Source organism: Balaenoptera ricei, chromosome 2, assembly GCF_028023285.1.
Source record: "Balaenoptera ricei isolate mBalRic1 chromosome 2, mBalRic1.hap2, whole genome shotgun sequence".
In the NCBI taxonomy this organism is placed as follows: domain Eukaryota; kingdom Metazoa; phylum Chordata; class Mammalia; order Artiodactyla; family Balaenopteridae; genus Balaenoptera; species Balaenoptera ricei.
The window spans coordinates 71,212,860-71,228,257 of NC_082640.1; the positions used below are offsets into that span (position 1 = coordinate 71,212,860).

The following is a 15,398-nucleotide window of genomic DNA, read 5'->3' on the forward strand; positions in this document are numbered from 1 at the left end:
GCTGAAATTACAGAACTGCTGCCTGTGACGACAGGCAAACTCATGCTGCAGGGGAGGCGGGTGAAGTCTGGAAACACAAGCATCTGCCTGTGCCACCTATGGGTAAGGCTGCTGTTCACTGCTGGTGGCACCCATACCCAAAGTCAGACACACACACACACACACATATGAGCATCTGGCAGGATCTCAGAGAATCCACATGCAGGAGCTCCTCTCGGGTCCAATGGGTATAGGCAGGTACCCAAATTGAAGCAGGCAAAGGTAAGGAAGAACTACTCTCATCCTGTGCCCCACCATTCCTCTGTCCCTTGTCCCCTCTGAGGTTCCCTAAGTGCTCCCTCAGAAGCCACAGAAGCTGAGTAGTTGCCCAACTCAGACCAAGCTCCCCCAGCTGAGAGGCCAGGTGATCTGTGGCCCTAAGAGAGCTTGGGGTATGTGCTAAGGCCAGCAAAGTTCTTTCTCTGCATAGGTGGTCCAGGGCCAGGGCCATGCGAGGGATCAGCAAGCAAAGCTTAGGCAAGAGCATCCCACCTCCTGAGCTATGAAATGCTGCTCACATATAGAATTGCCCTTGGCCGCTTCCCAGGCTGCTCAGTGCCCAACAGCCTCCCCACTCATCCCTCTGCTCTGGCCTATGGAGCCCCAGGCAGCTGCCCACCTGGCCCATCCCCAGGCCCTGCAGCCTCTCCCTCTGAGGATCTGGAAGCTCCGGGCCCCTGGAGTCTGCAGGGGATGTGGGGAGGGGTGGGGAAGGCCGAGCTTCCTCAGGCTTGGATCTGGTTTCACAGCCGCTTCCCGTGGTGCATTGCCACAGGCTGAGCCACCAGCTGTGCTATATAAGGCCCAGTGGCTGGACTGCTGGGGAGAGGAAGACTTGGACTCCCCAGCTGAGGAGTCCCGCTCAGGACACGGTGAGCCCCACTCCTACTCTCCTCAGCCCATCCCTGCACCCCACTGCCTGGCTCAGCTATTCCTGATCACCCCTTATCTCCCCCAGAGAAGACTCCCCTTTCTGCTTTGGAGTTCTCTCCTTTCTCCCATTGACCCAAGGTCTTTTCCCTCCCCCACCTGAGGATAGGGGCCCTCAGAGGGTCCCAGTCAGGATCTCTGTACCTCTGGGCGCTCTGCTTTTTTCCTGCGGTCAGCCAGTCTTCTTTATCCGAGAGTTCTGGGACCCGTGGGATAGGGAGCCTCACCAGCAGAGCATATGCTGAAGAAACTTCCACGGGCTGCCAGATGGGAAATGGTTTTTCCACAAGGTGCCTCAGGCCATTTCGGCTTCCCAGACGGTTGCGGAGCAGTTCCAGACTGAACGCTGTGCAAGCCCACGGAGCGCTCAGCCCTCTACTCAGAGCCTGGGAGCTTGGGATGAGACACACAAGAGCTGGAGACCTCGGGGACACCCGTGCTCTGTCCTCTGGGCTGAGAAACGGGTGGTGGTGGAGTTAGTGGGCTTAGAGCTGGATGGTCTGCAGCATGGGATTGGTCTGTTCTTCTGGGACAACAAAGTGCTATTTTTTTAAAAATACATTTATTTATTTGCGGGATTTTTGTGTTCTTTTTTTGGCTGTGTTGGGTCTTCATTGCTGCACGTGGGCTTTCTCTAGTTGTGGTGAGTGGGGGCTACTCTTCGTTGCAGTGCATGGGCTTCTCATTGTCATGGCTTCTCTTGTTGCAGAGCACGGGCTCTAGGCGCACGGGCTTCAGTAGTTGTGGCACGTGGGCTCAGTAGTTGTGGCTTAAGGGCTCTAGAGAGCTGGCTCTGTAGTTGTGGCGCATGGGCTTAGTTGCTCCGCGGCATGTGGGATCTTCCCGGGCCAGGGCTCGAACCCGTGTCCTTTGCATTGGCAGGTGGATTCTTAACCACTGCGCCTCCAGGAAAGTCCCAACAAAGTGCTTTTGAATCTTTTTTTCCAGAAAGGAGGAATCTCCCTTTTCTCACCACACCCTGGACTTTGGAGGTTGAAGGGAATCACTTTTGAATTTCCAGGCACTGGTCCGATTCTGGCCAGAGCTCTGGGGAGAGAGAAAATTGAGCGGGAGCCTGGGCCGCTCCCCCTGCGTCCTTGCCCTATTGCCAGGCCTGCTCTCCTCTCCCCGTAACCCACGCTCAGCAGTTACTGGGGGGCCCTAGCCTCTCCCAGTGCGTCCCCTCTGCTCTCCCTCAGCAGGCTCTGGCTGTGTAACTCCCAGCCACGCCCCAAACAGACAGGCCAGAAATGTGTTCCAGCCGCAGCCAGTGCACATCTGGGAATGTGTTCATGGAGGTGGTGTGTCTGAAGCATCTGCACCCTTCAGCTGGCCTGCCCTGTGAGGCGCCACTGTAGTCGGGGCAGGGGCTGCATAGCCTTAATATGTAGGCCTGTTGTGTGAGAGTTGGAGTCCCACCAAGGGGTAGCAAAACATGCCCCCAAGCCCGGGTCTGGGAAATGATTAATGAGTCACCCAGAGGCTGCCGCGGGTGAGCCCAGGCCCCTCCTCATTGGCAAGGAAACTTCTCACCCCTACTGTCCCTTGTGTCCTATCTCGATGTGGGGACCCTGGCACCTGGACCCGGGGTTTGAATCCAGGTCTGCCTCATGTGAACTCAGAGTCTGACTCTCTGCATCTTGCAAGCTGCCCAGATTTGCAATTTGGGCAGGTGTCACTCTCACAAGACTTCATTCTGTCCACCTTTCACCCTTGATAGTTCAAGAAATAGTTCTGCTCAAGCCCTAAGAGGTGACTCAGAGAAGTGGAACCTGACAAGCTTTGTTTCTTTGCAGGTCACTGATCTGAGAAACTTCTCAGGGGATCACGTTCCAGGAACAATCCGACTCTGTGAAGGAGCCCTCACTCAACTCCTGCCACGTTCCCCATGGGACCTGGAGGAAAGATGGTGGTGATCAAGGCCTGCGTGTTCTTCTTCCTGGTCCTAGAGGTCACCTCTCTGTTGGGTACAGGCTAAGTATCTACTGTCTCTCTAATTCCCCACTTGTCATAATGAAGTCACTATGGTCTGGGACCCAACTCTGCATCTGCCTTAAGCCACAGCAGTGGCACTAAGACCTGAGGCTGGTTTGTCTATTTATTCATAATTTATACCCTGCTTGTTTTCCTAAAGGATTTGAGATAAGTTCCAATATTAAAACTCACAGAACAGAATCTTTTAAGTGAGGAGCAGGGTAAGTGTCACTCAGAAGGCGGAAAAAAGATAAGAGGGTTACCACCGCCCCTGAGTGTTAAGTTTAGCTCTGAGCTTTCTGATAGCCAAAGCAAAAGGGATCACTGAGTTCTCACAGCCAGATTTTTGGTTTTAGTTTCATGAAAATTCATTTAGACCCTGTAGCCAAATTTCACAGAGACACCAGAACCCCTTCTGGTCTCCTTGTCCTCTGACCCCATTCTCTGGTGACACTGAGTTCTCAAGGGAACAGGTGGAGAGAATATGCCTGGTGGGCTCCCCAAGGCTTCTAAGCATCAGAGCTCCCAGCACTATCCTGTATACTCTCTCCCATCTCCCCTTCCTTTCCTGATTTCTAGCCACATACTCAGGTAAAGCAAAAATATGCTCAAAATCCTCTCATAAAGCAGCGAGCACTGCAGGCTTTGTGACCACAGATGCAGGAACAAAGGCTGTCTCAGCATCTTGCCAAACCCTACATGTGCCCACCTCCTGCCTTGCTCTTTCTACCCTGACAGCTGCTGTTGGGGAAGATGATTAACATTCAGCCATCTGAGGGGAAATCAGATTAGTTTGATTAAAAGAGCTCCTATCACCCCAATTAAGCAGCAAAGAGAATACTGATTTGGCTCTCTCATGTGAGATTTAATTACCTTTCAAAGCTTTTGCAGTGCTCTGCTCTCCTTTCTCCTTTCCATTTTGGAGCCCCCAACGCAGCCTCCGGTGGCGTGGGCCTGGAGGCTCACTGCCTGTGGCCCGAGGTCCCTATACCCTTCCTCAGGCAGACTTTGCCAGCCTGGGGTCAGAAAATTAAAGGACCACTCCTCCAGTTAGGCCCTATGAGGGTGAGGGTGGATTCCCAAAGCCAAACTTTGCCGGGAGAAGGGAAATGGACATCTATTGTCCAGGTCTTGAGCTAAAAGGAGTTGCTAACACTTATTCAGCAAACATTCTGTGCTAGGCATTGTTCTAAGTGGATTTTATGAATGAGCTTATTTAATCCCTACAATCCTCTGGGATAGGAACTATTATTATCCTCACTTTATGATGAGGGGTCAGATGAGTTAAGTATCTGGCCCAAGGTCACACAGTCAGGAAGTGGCAGAGTGACTGGGGCTCACAGTCTCAATCTCCGTATACTTCAGAGATGTTTACTTTGTGTTACCTCATGGAATCCTCATGCCAACTGGACCACCATATGTGCAGTGGGAACTAATATGTCCATTTTACAGATGAGGAAAGTGAGGTTCCATTCCGCCAAGAAGAACAGGCTCAAACCCTAAAGTAGGAGCCCCAGCTGCTCAGCAGCATCCCATGGTCCCTTTCTAGAACAAGAGTGAAAAGAGAACCACCATTCGTTGACCATGCGCTGCATGCCATGTCCCTTTACCGTCACCATCACCCTGAATATGCACCAGGACCCTATGATGTGGTCATTGTTGATGCAGCTCTATTTTATGGGGGAACAGATTTAAAGGAATAAAGCTTTTGTGAAGTCACACAGCCAGTAAGTGGCAGAGTGGGGATTTGAACCCATACCCAGTGCTTATGTTCCATCCCCCACATCACACTGCTTCCCTATGTCTTGAGAGGCTAGTAGCAGGACCCTGCTGGGCCCCTGTAACTGTTTTGGCCTCTCACTTATCCTCCTGGCCCTCAGGGAGGCAGATGATGCTCACTCAGTCGGTGAGAAGAGTCCAGCCTGGGAAGAGGACCTCAGGCATCTTTGCCAAGCCTGCTGACCCCCTGGACAGTGAGTTGTGGCTGAAGCAGGGAGTGACTGGGGGGAGGGTTTTTACTGAGCTTGCTAAGAGGATCTCTGCAGACAGGGAACAATGTCAGCGCTCCATAGAAACCCACTTTTTTTTTTTTTTTAATTTTCAAAAATGTTTTATTTGTAGCTACTTGGCTAATGGTCATGGTTGTAATATATATATATATATATATATATATTTAGATATCTTTTTTTTTAACATCTTTATTGGAGTATAATTGCTTTACAATGTTGTGTTAGTTTCTGCTGTATAACAAGGACCTAGAGTCTGTCATACAGATTGAAACCCACTTTTAAAAGGCATTTGGGGACTTCCCTGGTGGTCCAGTAGTTAAGACTCCATGCTTTCCACTGCAGGGAGCGTGGGTTCCATCCCTGGTGGGGGAACTAAGATCCTGCATGCTGTGCGGTGTGGAAAAAAAAAAAAAAGAAAAGGCATTTGGCCTACATCTCTGTCCAGCCAGAGAGACCAAGTATATAGGACAGCTCAGAATCATGAAGCTGCCTGGTAGCTTCCAGAAATGCTGTAGGGCTTGCTGGGGCCAGAGCACAGGCTGGCAGGGAGAGAGCGGGAAGATGAGGATGGAGAGATACCAGGGGCCAGCTCACCAGCACCTGAATGCCTGGTTAAGAGAGTTAAAGCCAGGAGTGATGTGGCCCAAGCCACGTGGAGAAAGCTCACCCTGACTGCAGTGTTTGGAGAGGGGTGGGGATGGGTTCGGAGGAAGCTGGAGGTAGAGACCCAGGCAGGAAGTTTCTGACATGGTACAGCCAAGGCTGCTGAGAGCTTTAACAGAACCTTTGGCAGTAGGGTGTGCAGAAGTGTAAGAGATTGGAGAGATGCTGGAGAGAGAGATGCGATGAGGGCCTGAGACCAGTGAGGGACGGGTGAGGGGTATTAGGGATGACTTGCGGAGGTTGAGCTCACCTGGAGCTCCAGGGCCTGGCTCCTCTCCTACCTGGCTCTCTCTCAGGTCCTGGGGAGTGGACAACGTGGTTCAACATCGACCACCCAGGTGGGCGGGGCGACTACGAGCGGCTGGATGCCATTCACTTCTACTACGGGGACCGGGTGTGTCCTCGGCCCCTGCGGCTAGAGGCTTGGACCACCGACTGGATACCCGCAGGCAGCACTGGCCAAGTGGTCCATGGCAACCCCCTTGAGGGCTTCTGGTGCCTCAACAGGGAGCAGCGGCCTGGCCAGAACTGCTCCAATTATACCGTGCGCTTCCTCTGCCCGCCAGGTGAGCCTGACCAGTCCCAACCCGCTACCTCCCACCAGCCTCAGCAAAGGGAGAGCCAGGACCTGCGTCCGGCTACGGGAACTCTGGTTATCACACACATACACATGCTTTGACTCCATAATAACCCATTAGTGTCATGAGAACCATAATCTTCCCAGCAGTGTTCTGTGTTGATGGGTAATTTCCTTTCAATCCACTTTACTGAGTGCATGTGGCACAGTGGTGAAGACCACAGGCTCTGCGGTTGGGCTGCTTGGTTTGAATCTGGGCCTACCATCTCTACTGTGTTCCTTAGGCAAATGTTCTGAAGCTCTCTGAGCCTCAGGTTTCTCACATGTAGAACAGGGGTAATATTAGTAATCCTTCGTAGGGGTTTTTATGAGGATTAAATGAGATAATGAATGTAGAGGGCTTAATGAAGGTGAAGGTCCACTAAGCGTCAGTTTCTATGTTAGTTCTTCTGTGCCAGACACTGCTAGTTATCTACATTACTCAACCTTTACAACTGACCTGTGAGGAATCTCCATTTTGACAAGTTATTCCAGGTTCAGGGAGTTTAGGTAACTTCTTGGGACGACACAGCTGATAAATGGAATGCTGGGATTTAAACCCATGCCTGTGTTTGCAGAGCCCAAGAGTTCGTGTTCTTTCCATCCCCTCTCCCCACACTGGATAATTCAGAGCCAGCTGCAGGCCTGCCCACTTCTTGGATATGCACGCTCCCCTCCCGGGATCCTGCCAGTGAACACGGCCTGACCCTGCAGGCCCCGGAGGCAGTGGTGGTCGTCTGGAGTGGGAGCTCAGGCTGAGCAAGGTCTCCTGAGTGAGGTCCGAGGCCTCCATTCTTGTACACAGGCCTCAGACCAGAGGTGAGGAGGGTGGGCAGAGGGGGCTTGATGTCACTGAGGCCCCAGGCCTTGACTTCCCGGGGGGCCCTTCTTCAGGAGCATGGGTAAAGGGTAAGATGGTGCTATCCCTGCACCTCCTAGGACAGCGCATCAAAGTCCCAGTGCTTGGCCAACAAGTCCCTCTCAGGGCCACCCCTAGGCCATTCGGTGTTTTTGTAAAACTTAGAGACACCACTTCCTCAAGACTCTTGATGTCCATCTGTTGGAAAGATCATTGCAGGAAATAGAAATATCAGTGACATCTATGATGTAAATGGAGGCCTTGCTCTCTGAGAAAAAACAGCCTCTGGGTCAGATTTCCTGACAGAGTCCCTTTGAGAGGGAAGTCAGACCATCTGCTGATCCTGCTTTGCAGGATCCCTGCGCCAAGACACAGAGCACAGCCTTTGGAGCCCGTGGTCTCCCTGGAGCAAGTGTTCTGCTGCTTGTGGTCACCCTGGGGTCCAGACCCGAACACGCACCTGCTTGGCGGAGACGGTGTCACTGTGCAATGATGCCACCGAGCAGGGTCGGCTCTGCATGGAGCAGGCCTGTTCAGGTACTACCCCTGCTCTTGGTACTGGGCAGGCATGGGGCTGGGGCTAAAGCAGCCTAGAATAGATTAGAGGGTCAGACTGAGACAGATTCATCCATTCATTCATCAAGTATTAACTGAGCATCTATTACGTGCACCGATGGGGGATGTAGAGGATAATGTGGGAGCATAGTGCACGGTCAATTATTATAGCTTAGGGGAATTGAGGAAGGCTTCCTAGAGGAGGTGTCCTGAGCTAAGTCCTGAAGGATGAGTAGGAATTAGTCATGCAGGCTGATGAGGAAGGGTAACAAAGGCCTAAGGGGGAGAGGAAGCATATGTGAGTCCACAGGCTGGGACGTGACTGAAGGAGGGCCAGAATCCACACATGCCCTCCTCATGTGGCCCCTTCTTCCACAGCCTGTGACCTGACCTGCCCCATGGGCCAGGTGAATGCTGACTGTGACGCCTGCATGTGCCAGGACTTCGTGCTGTATGGGGCTGTCTCCCTCCCTGGGGGTGCCCCAGCCTCAGGGGCTACTGTCTACGTCCTGACCAAAACACCTAAGCTGTTGACCCAGACGGACAGCAGCGGGAGGTTCCGAGTCCCTGGCTTGTGCCCCGATGGCAAAAGCATCCTGAAGATCACAAAGACCAAGTTTGCCCCTATCAGGCTCACAATGCCTAAGACTAGACTGAAGGCAGCCACCATCAAGGCGGAGTTCATGAGGGCAGGTACTTAACTTCTCTGGGATAGGGCTGGGGAGAAGGCTGGACTTTTAAATAAAAGGATTACAGTACTAAGAGCTGGCTTCCCAGGTTGCCCAGAGTAAAACTCAAAAATCCCCAAGTCCCAACATCATCTGCCAGACCCCCCATTCCTTCTCTTCTCTCTTCCCCTCTCCTCTCCTATTATAGTCCCCTCCACCCACACTGAGTCACTCTACTCCTATCTGTTCCTCAAACACACGGGCACACTCCTGCCTCAGGGCCTTTGCACTTGCTATATACTCTGCTTGGAGTGTTCTTCCCCCAGATATTGGCATGGCTTGCTCCCTCAAATGTATGAGTTCTTTCCTGGTCACCTTATCTAACATAGTCAATTACAATACAGTATAACGTTTGAAGGGCATAGGGAGAGAGGCTGGGGGAATTCAGAAATGGTGCAGAATGGCCAGAAAATTCTGCTGGAGTCAGCAGAGCAGCCAGCTCTGTCTCAATGGCAGTGTTTGGGAATCTTGGCTGGTACAAGGTCCCCTTGGTTCTCCACTGCCTCACCCAGATGCTGCCCGAGAGGCCATGGGAGCAGGTTCCAGGCTGAGTAGATGGAGGGAGTGGACTCCATTCTGGACCAGCTACTTATTAGGACCATTAGAGAGGGGCTGGGTGGTGTGTGTGAAGTTGTACAATTTTAACACATGTCAAAATACCTGAGGGAGCAAGGCTCTGGAGAACCTGTCACAAAGAAAAACCCAAAACACCATGTCTCATCTTCTGTCTCAGAGACTCCATACATTGTGATGAACCCCAAGACAAAAGCACGGAGAGCTGGGCAGAGTGTGTCCCTGTGCTGTAAGGCCACGGGGAAGCCCAAACCAGACAAGTATTTCTGGTGAGTATTCTGCCAGCTGCCTGGCCCAGTTCTCCTCTTGGAAACCAGAGCTTTCTTGCATTGGGTCTGGACTTATTAATCACGACAATAACTGATAGAATAAAGTTACAAGTAAGGCCCTGGTGCAGAGCCAGGAAACGGGCACTTACAAGTGGGGGCCAGCAGGGTTGAGGCCACCCAGACAACAAGCAAGCCCTGTTGTCCTATCAAAGCTGGGGTCCCCCCAGAGCAGCTCTGGTCTTGGGGTCCTGACTCATATCCTTGGGACACAGAACCAGGTTCCCCAGCCCTAATTTCCCAGACAAGGGCAAACAAGGTCAGTGTCCCCAGTGGCTGTCCTTTACCCTTCACAAACATTTTATAGCCATTATCTTGTTTGACCCTCTCAACAATTCTATGGAGTCAGCTAGGAATCACTGCTCCCATTTCATTGAACAGGAAGCTGAAACTCAGACGTGAAATGATTTGTCTAAGGGTCCATAGCCAGTTAGTGGTGGGGCTGAGACTCAGAATCGAGTCCCCTGACTCCCAGGCCAGTCAGTGTTCTTGAATGAGCTGAGTCAGTGGTGGTGTTGGTGTCTGCAGGGACCCGTCCACCATCTGCCTTGCTCCTGGCACTGTCCCCAAGGATACCAGCCCTCCTACTGCCCCCTCAGGCTGTCCCTCTCCATCCCTTGCAGGTACCATAACAGCACACTGTTGGACCCCTCCCTCTACAAACACGAGAGCAAGCTGGTGCTGAGGAACCTGCAGCGGGACCAGGCCGGGGAGTACTTCTGCAAGGCCCAGAGTGACGCTGGGGCTGCAAAGTCCCATGTCGCCCGGCTGACTGTCATAGGTAAGACTGTCAGGGCCCCTGGGGAACCCCTGCTACAGCACTGGGGAGCACCCCAGTGGGCATTCCTGGGCAGTAAAACCTTGGGCTTTTCTGGACTGTGCACAGTGCTGTGCTCTCTGGGACACAAAGATGGCACAGACCTCGATCCTACCCTCACAGAGCTGCCACTCCAGGACGGGTGGAGAAATAAGAGACAAGTCAGTAAAGATGGAAAAAATGTAGTTAAAACAGGAGATAAGGAGTTGTGGACTCTATAGATGAGAGACAGAGACTTTCCAGGTGGGAGTGACTATGGCTGGTTGCTTGAGGCTTAAATAGTGGTTCTCTGCCTTGGCCGCCCGTTGGAATCATCTGTTGAGTTTTTTAAAATACTGACGCCTGGGTCTTACCTCCAGAGAGCCTGATTTCATTGGTTTGGGATGTGGCCTGGTCATGCACAGGTTAAAATCTCCCCCAGGTAATTCTAATTTGCAGCCAATGCTGTGAATCCCTGGTCTTAAACAATGGCCAGGGTCTGTGTGTATGGAGATGGGAGCATTCCAGATCAAGGGGCCAGCATGAGCAAGGTATAGAAGTGGGAAACTGAGGGGGCTTTACAAGAAAGGGGGACCTGATTAAAGCTGGTTTCTAGAAGTGAGCTGGAGGAGGAGAGACTGGAGGCCAAGACCAATCAGTAAACTGTACTTGGAAAGTGAAGGAGAAGGAGGATATCTTAGTTATTGTCCTAAACAAAAGCAAACAAAAGGCAGAAGAAATTTTGTTGGAAGGATTTTGAAATATTTCAGAGACTCCAAGAAAGTTGAGTAACACACCTCAGGGCAGGCAGGACACAGGGCACTTGAACCTTGGCAGAGGAGATGTGGAAAACTGTCAGCAGTGGTTCCCAGCTCATTATACCAATGCTCCCTGCTTGTCACAGTTATTCTTTCTTTCTTTTTTTTTTTCCAGTTATTCTTAATACTTTAAATTTTTAATATTTTCAATTAAAAATATTTTTTACTATTCTAAAGTTAAATTTATAGATCATAACTACATATAATTTCCAAATATATATGCACATGGCCCTAATAACATAAAAGGGAAATACAAAGAAAATAATTTTAATACAAAATAGTATGTATTTCAATATGTAAGTGCTTTGGCATAATGACACAAGAACATCAACCAAGAGGTCAGACACTTGCACTTGAATCCAGTCACCATGAATGTGACAGCTATAAATGCTGATGGATACAGGGGCATCATTTCACATTCCTTGGGCAATTGTTGTAGGTACATGATTTTTCTGAGACAAGAAGCAATTCTTGGTATTTTTCCAAGCTAAACAAAGTACAATCTTAGCTTGATTTATATGGTAGTTGCATTCTTGAAAAATTCAATGTATGGTAAAGTCATGTAGAAAATACCAGGCTCCGATAATTTTAAACAAGTTTTCCACCTACATGAATGTCTATAGAATACGTGAAAGTCAAACAGGATGCAGAAGAATTCCTTATGAGAGACAGTGTCAGGCACTGCAGAAAACAGAGCTGCAAGGCCCCCTGCCCATTATAAGTCAGTAGCACTGCCAATTTTGGTGGTAACTCAAAACACCCTCACGAATTTTCAAGACCCCCTCCAATTAGGACGATTACTCTAGTGGTCTCAGCAGCAAACTCTGTTCCCTGTGTGTGAAATGGAATTAGTAATAGCTGTTCTATCTCCCTCAGAGGAGTTCTGTGAGAGTTGGGATCACACAAGTACTTTGAAAACCCTAAAGTATGGCAGAGAGGGGAGGTTGAGGTTCCCTTTATGTAGGAAAAGAACTTGCATTTAATATCCAAACTATTTCCCTCCATAGCCCCCGATGAGACTCCTTGCAACCCAACCCCCGAGAGCTACCTTATCCAGCTGCCCCATGATTGTTTCCAGAATGCCACCAACTCCTTCTACTATGATGTGGGTCATTGCCCTGTCAAGACCTGTGCAGGGCAGCAGGATAATGGGATCAGGTGCCAGGATGCTGTGGATAACTGCTGTGGGATCTCCAAAACAGAGGAGAGGGAGATCCAGTGCAGTGGGTACACGCTGCCCACGAAGGTGGCCACGGAGTGCAGCTGCCAGCGGTGTACGGAGACCCAGAGTATCGTGCGGGGACGCGTCAGCGCCTCTGACAATGGGGAACCCATGCGCTTTGGCCACGTGTACATGGGGAACAGGCGTGTGAGCATGACTGGCTACAAGGGCACGTTCACCCTCCACGTCCCTCAGGACACTGAGAGGCTGGTGCTCACATTTGTGGACAGGCTGCAGAAGTTTGTCAACACCACCAAAGTGCTGCCCTTCAATAAGAAGGGGAGTGCGGTGTTCCATGAGATCAAGATGCTTCGGTGGAAAGAGCCCATCACCTTGGAGGCCATGGAGACCAACATTATCCCCTTGGGGGATATGGCTGGTGAAGATCCTGTGGCTGAGCTGGAGATCCCATCCAAGAGTTTCTACCGGCAGAACGGGGAGCCCTACACAGGAAAAGTAAAGGCCAGTGTGATCTTCCTGGATCCCCGGAATATTTCCACAGCTACTGCTGCCCAGAGTGACCTGAACTTCATCAATGATGAAGGAGACATCTTCCCCCTTCGGACATATGGCATGTTCTCTGTGGACTTCACAGATGAGGCCACCTCAGAGTCACTTAATGTTGGCAAGGTGAAGGTCCACCTCGACTCAACCCAGGTCAAGATGCCAGAGCACTTGCCCATGATGAAACTCTGGTCACTCAACCCAGGCACAGGGCTGTGGGAGGAGGAAGGTGACTTCAAATTTGAAAGCCAAAGGCGGAACAGAAGGGAAGACAGGACCTTCCTGGTGGGCAACATGGAGATCCGTGAGAGGAGGCTCTTTAACCTGGATGTCCCTGAAAGCAGGAGGTGCTTCATCAAGGTGAGGGCCTACCGAAGTCAGAGGTTCTTGCCCAGTGAGCAGATGCAGGGTGTCGTGGTCTCTGTGATCAACCTGGAGCCCAGGACTGGCTTCTCCTCCAACCCCAGGGCCTGGGGCCGCTTTGACAGTGTCATCACTGGCCCCAATGGGGCCTGTCTGCCTGCCTTCTGCGATGACCAGTCCCCTGATGCTTACTCTGCCTATGTCTTAGCCAGCCTGGCTGGGGAAGAACTGGAAGCAGTGGAGTCTTCTCCTAAATTCAACCCAAATGCAATTGGTGTCCCTCAGCCCTACCTCAACAAGCTCAAGTACCGCCGGACAGACCATGAGGACCCACAGGTCAAGAAGACAGCTTTCCAGATCAGCATGGCCAAGCCAAGGCCCAACTCAGCTGAGGAGAGCAATGGACCCATCTATGCATTTGAGAACCTCCAGGCATGCGAGGAAGTACCTCCCAGTGCAGCCCACTTCCGGTTCTACCAGATTGAGGGGGATCGATATGACTACAACACGGTCCCTTTCAACGAGGATGACCCCATGAGCTGGACTGAAGACTACCTGGCATGGTGGCCCAAGCCAATGGAGTTCAGGGCCTGCTATATCAAGGTGAAGATCATGGGGCCACTGGAGGTGAACGTGCGATCCCGTAACATGGGGGGCACCCACCGGCAGACAGTGGGAAAGCTGTACGGAATCCGGGATGTGAAGAGCACGCGGGACAGGGACCAGCCCAATGTCTCAGCTGCCTGTTTGGAGTTCAAGTGCAGTGGGATGCTCTATGACCAGGACCGTGTAGACCGCACGCTGGTGAAGGTTATCCCCCAGGGCAGCTGCCATCGAGTCAGCGTAAACTCCATGCTGCATGAGTACCTGGTCAACCACCTACCACTGCCGGTCAACAACGACACCAGTGAGTACACCATGCTGGCGCCCTTGGACCCACTGGGCCACAACTATGGCATCTACACTGTCACTGACCAGGACCCTCGCATGGCCAAGGAGATTGCACTTGGCCGGTGCTTTGATGGCACATCTGATGGCTCCTCCAGAGTCATGAAGAGCAATGTGGGAGTGGCCCTGACCTTTAACTGCATAGAGAGGCAGGTGGGCCGTCAGAGTGCCTTCCAGTACCTCCAAAGCATCCCGGCCCGGCCCTCCTCCGCAAGCACTGTCAGGGGAAGAGCGCCCTCAAGGAGGCAGCGGGCAAGTCAGGGTGGCCAGCGCTGGCGCAGAGGGGTGGCCTCTCTGAGGGTTTCCGGGGTTGCTCAGCAGCCTCTGAGCAACTAAGGCTTGTGGTACTTCCTTCTCCCCACAGCCATTGTGAGACTGACGCCCAAACTGTCACTCGGTTAATTTAAGCCCATCTGTTTTGGTGCAACTTGCTCGTTTGTTTCTTCATTCCCTTACTTACTGTCTTTGTCCCGTGATATTGATTGGCATGGAGCCCCCAAAATGTCAAAATGAAGCCTCTTTGCCCTGTTCTTTACAAGAAACACAGGAAATTGGCCATGGGCAAACTCTGTGGCTTTGAGCATTCTTCATTTAGTGCCATACATGGAAATGTCCTTCATTTTCTTTTTTGCATGGTTTTGCCCACCTCTACAATAATGATAATATGATGTTGAAGATCAAATAACCAATATAAAACATATTTCTTGGCCTTGCTCCACAGGATGTAAGCAAGGCCTCCATCACAGTTCATACATATAAAAGGTGGTAAAATATTTTTACTTGAATTATAAATAACATTTATTTTTTTGCTGAATCTGGAACTCTAGTGCACGTTCAGTGTTACACTGTTGAGTATAGGGTAATCATAGTTCCTCTACCAAGTCTGGAAAAAAACATCTCCTGGTATCCACAACTGCCCTAGGTTGCTAATTATATTAGTGTGTTTCCCTTTATATTTGCTTTTTTTCTTTCTAGAAGCCCAGTGTGGCCCAGAACAGATGTCAATAAATGCACATTTTGTACTTGATTTTGAAGTCACAGACCTGTCTTTAAACCATTAAACTGAGCCAACTGCTCAGAGGGACAGAGAGGTCTCTGGAAAGTGGTCACCAGGTGGCATGAGGCACAGTGCCACCTAACCCTAAGTTACAGGGCTGGATGACTAGGCACATATTCTACTGGTCAAGTTTGTTCTCATAGATCATGTTTTCCATTTGCAGAGAAGAACAGAGATTCCTGGAGTTGTGAGCCCCTCCCAGATGTTCTGAGCCCCTGAGCAAAGCTGAAAACATGTCCTGATTTTTTTTTCCTTTCTTTCATTCCAGTAATGGGGAGCTTATACAATGGCTTGGCCCAGGGTCTGGCAAGCTGGCCCAGTGGTCCTTTGGCATTCCCCCACAGCCTGCTGCCTTCTCCAGCTGGGCTGGCTGACCTCACTCAGAAGTGATGGGCTTTTTCTTTTTTTATTCCAAGCT

The 15,398-nt window shown here is 51.0% G+C and overlaps 1 protein-coding gene across 4 annotated transcripts; it reads left to right on the forward strand.

Annotated features, from left to right (window-relative positions):
* Positions 1–815: 815 nt before the first annotated feature.
* On the forward strand, positions 816–14,950 carry CILP (cartilage intermediate layer protein). 4 transcript variants are annotated; one of them, XM_059913006.1, is made up of 9 exons: positions 816–911; positions 2,766–2,936; positions 4,824–4,916; positions 5,912–6,181; positions 7,445–7,627; positions 8,024–8,338; positions 9,107–9,215; positions 9,896–10,053; positions 11,894–14,950. In XM_059913006.1, the coding sequence occupies exons 2-9, from the start codon at positions 2,858–2,860 to the stop codon at positions 14,257–14,259; spliced, it is 3,573 nt and encodes a 1,190-aa protein (XP_059768989.1). In that variant the 5' UTR covers positions 816–911; positions 2,766–2,857; the 3' UTR covers positions 14,260–14,950. The 4 variants fall into 4 exon arrangements, with proteins under 4 accessions (XP_059768989.1, XP_059768990.1, XP_059768991.1 ...); XM_059913007.1 differs by lacking the exon at positions 4,824–4,916; XM_059913008.1 differs by lacking the exons at positions 4,824–4,916; positions 5,912–6,181.
* The last annotated feature ends 448 nt before the right edge of the window (positions 14,951–15,398 follow it).

Coding starts and splice junctions, on each gene's coding strand:
- CILP (XM_059913005.1), top strand. CDS start 4,712: ATGTTCCATCCCCCACATCACACTGCTTCCCTATGTCTTGAGAGGCTA. Junction 7,628..8,023: donor CATGGAGCAGGCCTGTTCAG/GTACTACCCCTG, acceptor CTTCTTCCACAG/CCTGTGACCTGACCTGCCCC. Junction 10,054..11,893: donor CGCCCGGCTGACTGTCATAG/GTAAGACTGTCA, acceptor TTCCCTCCATAG/CCCCCGATGAGACTCCTTGC.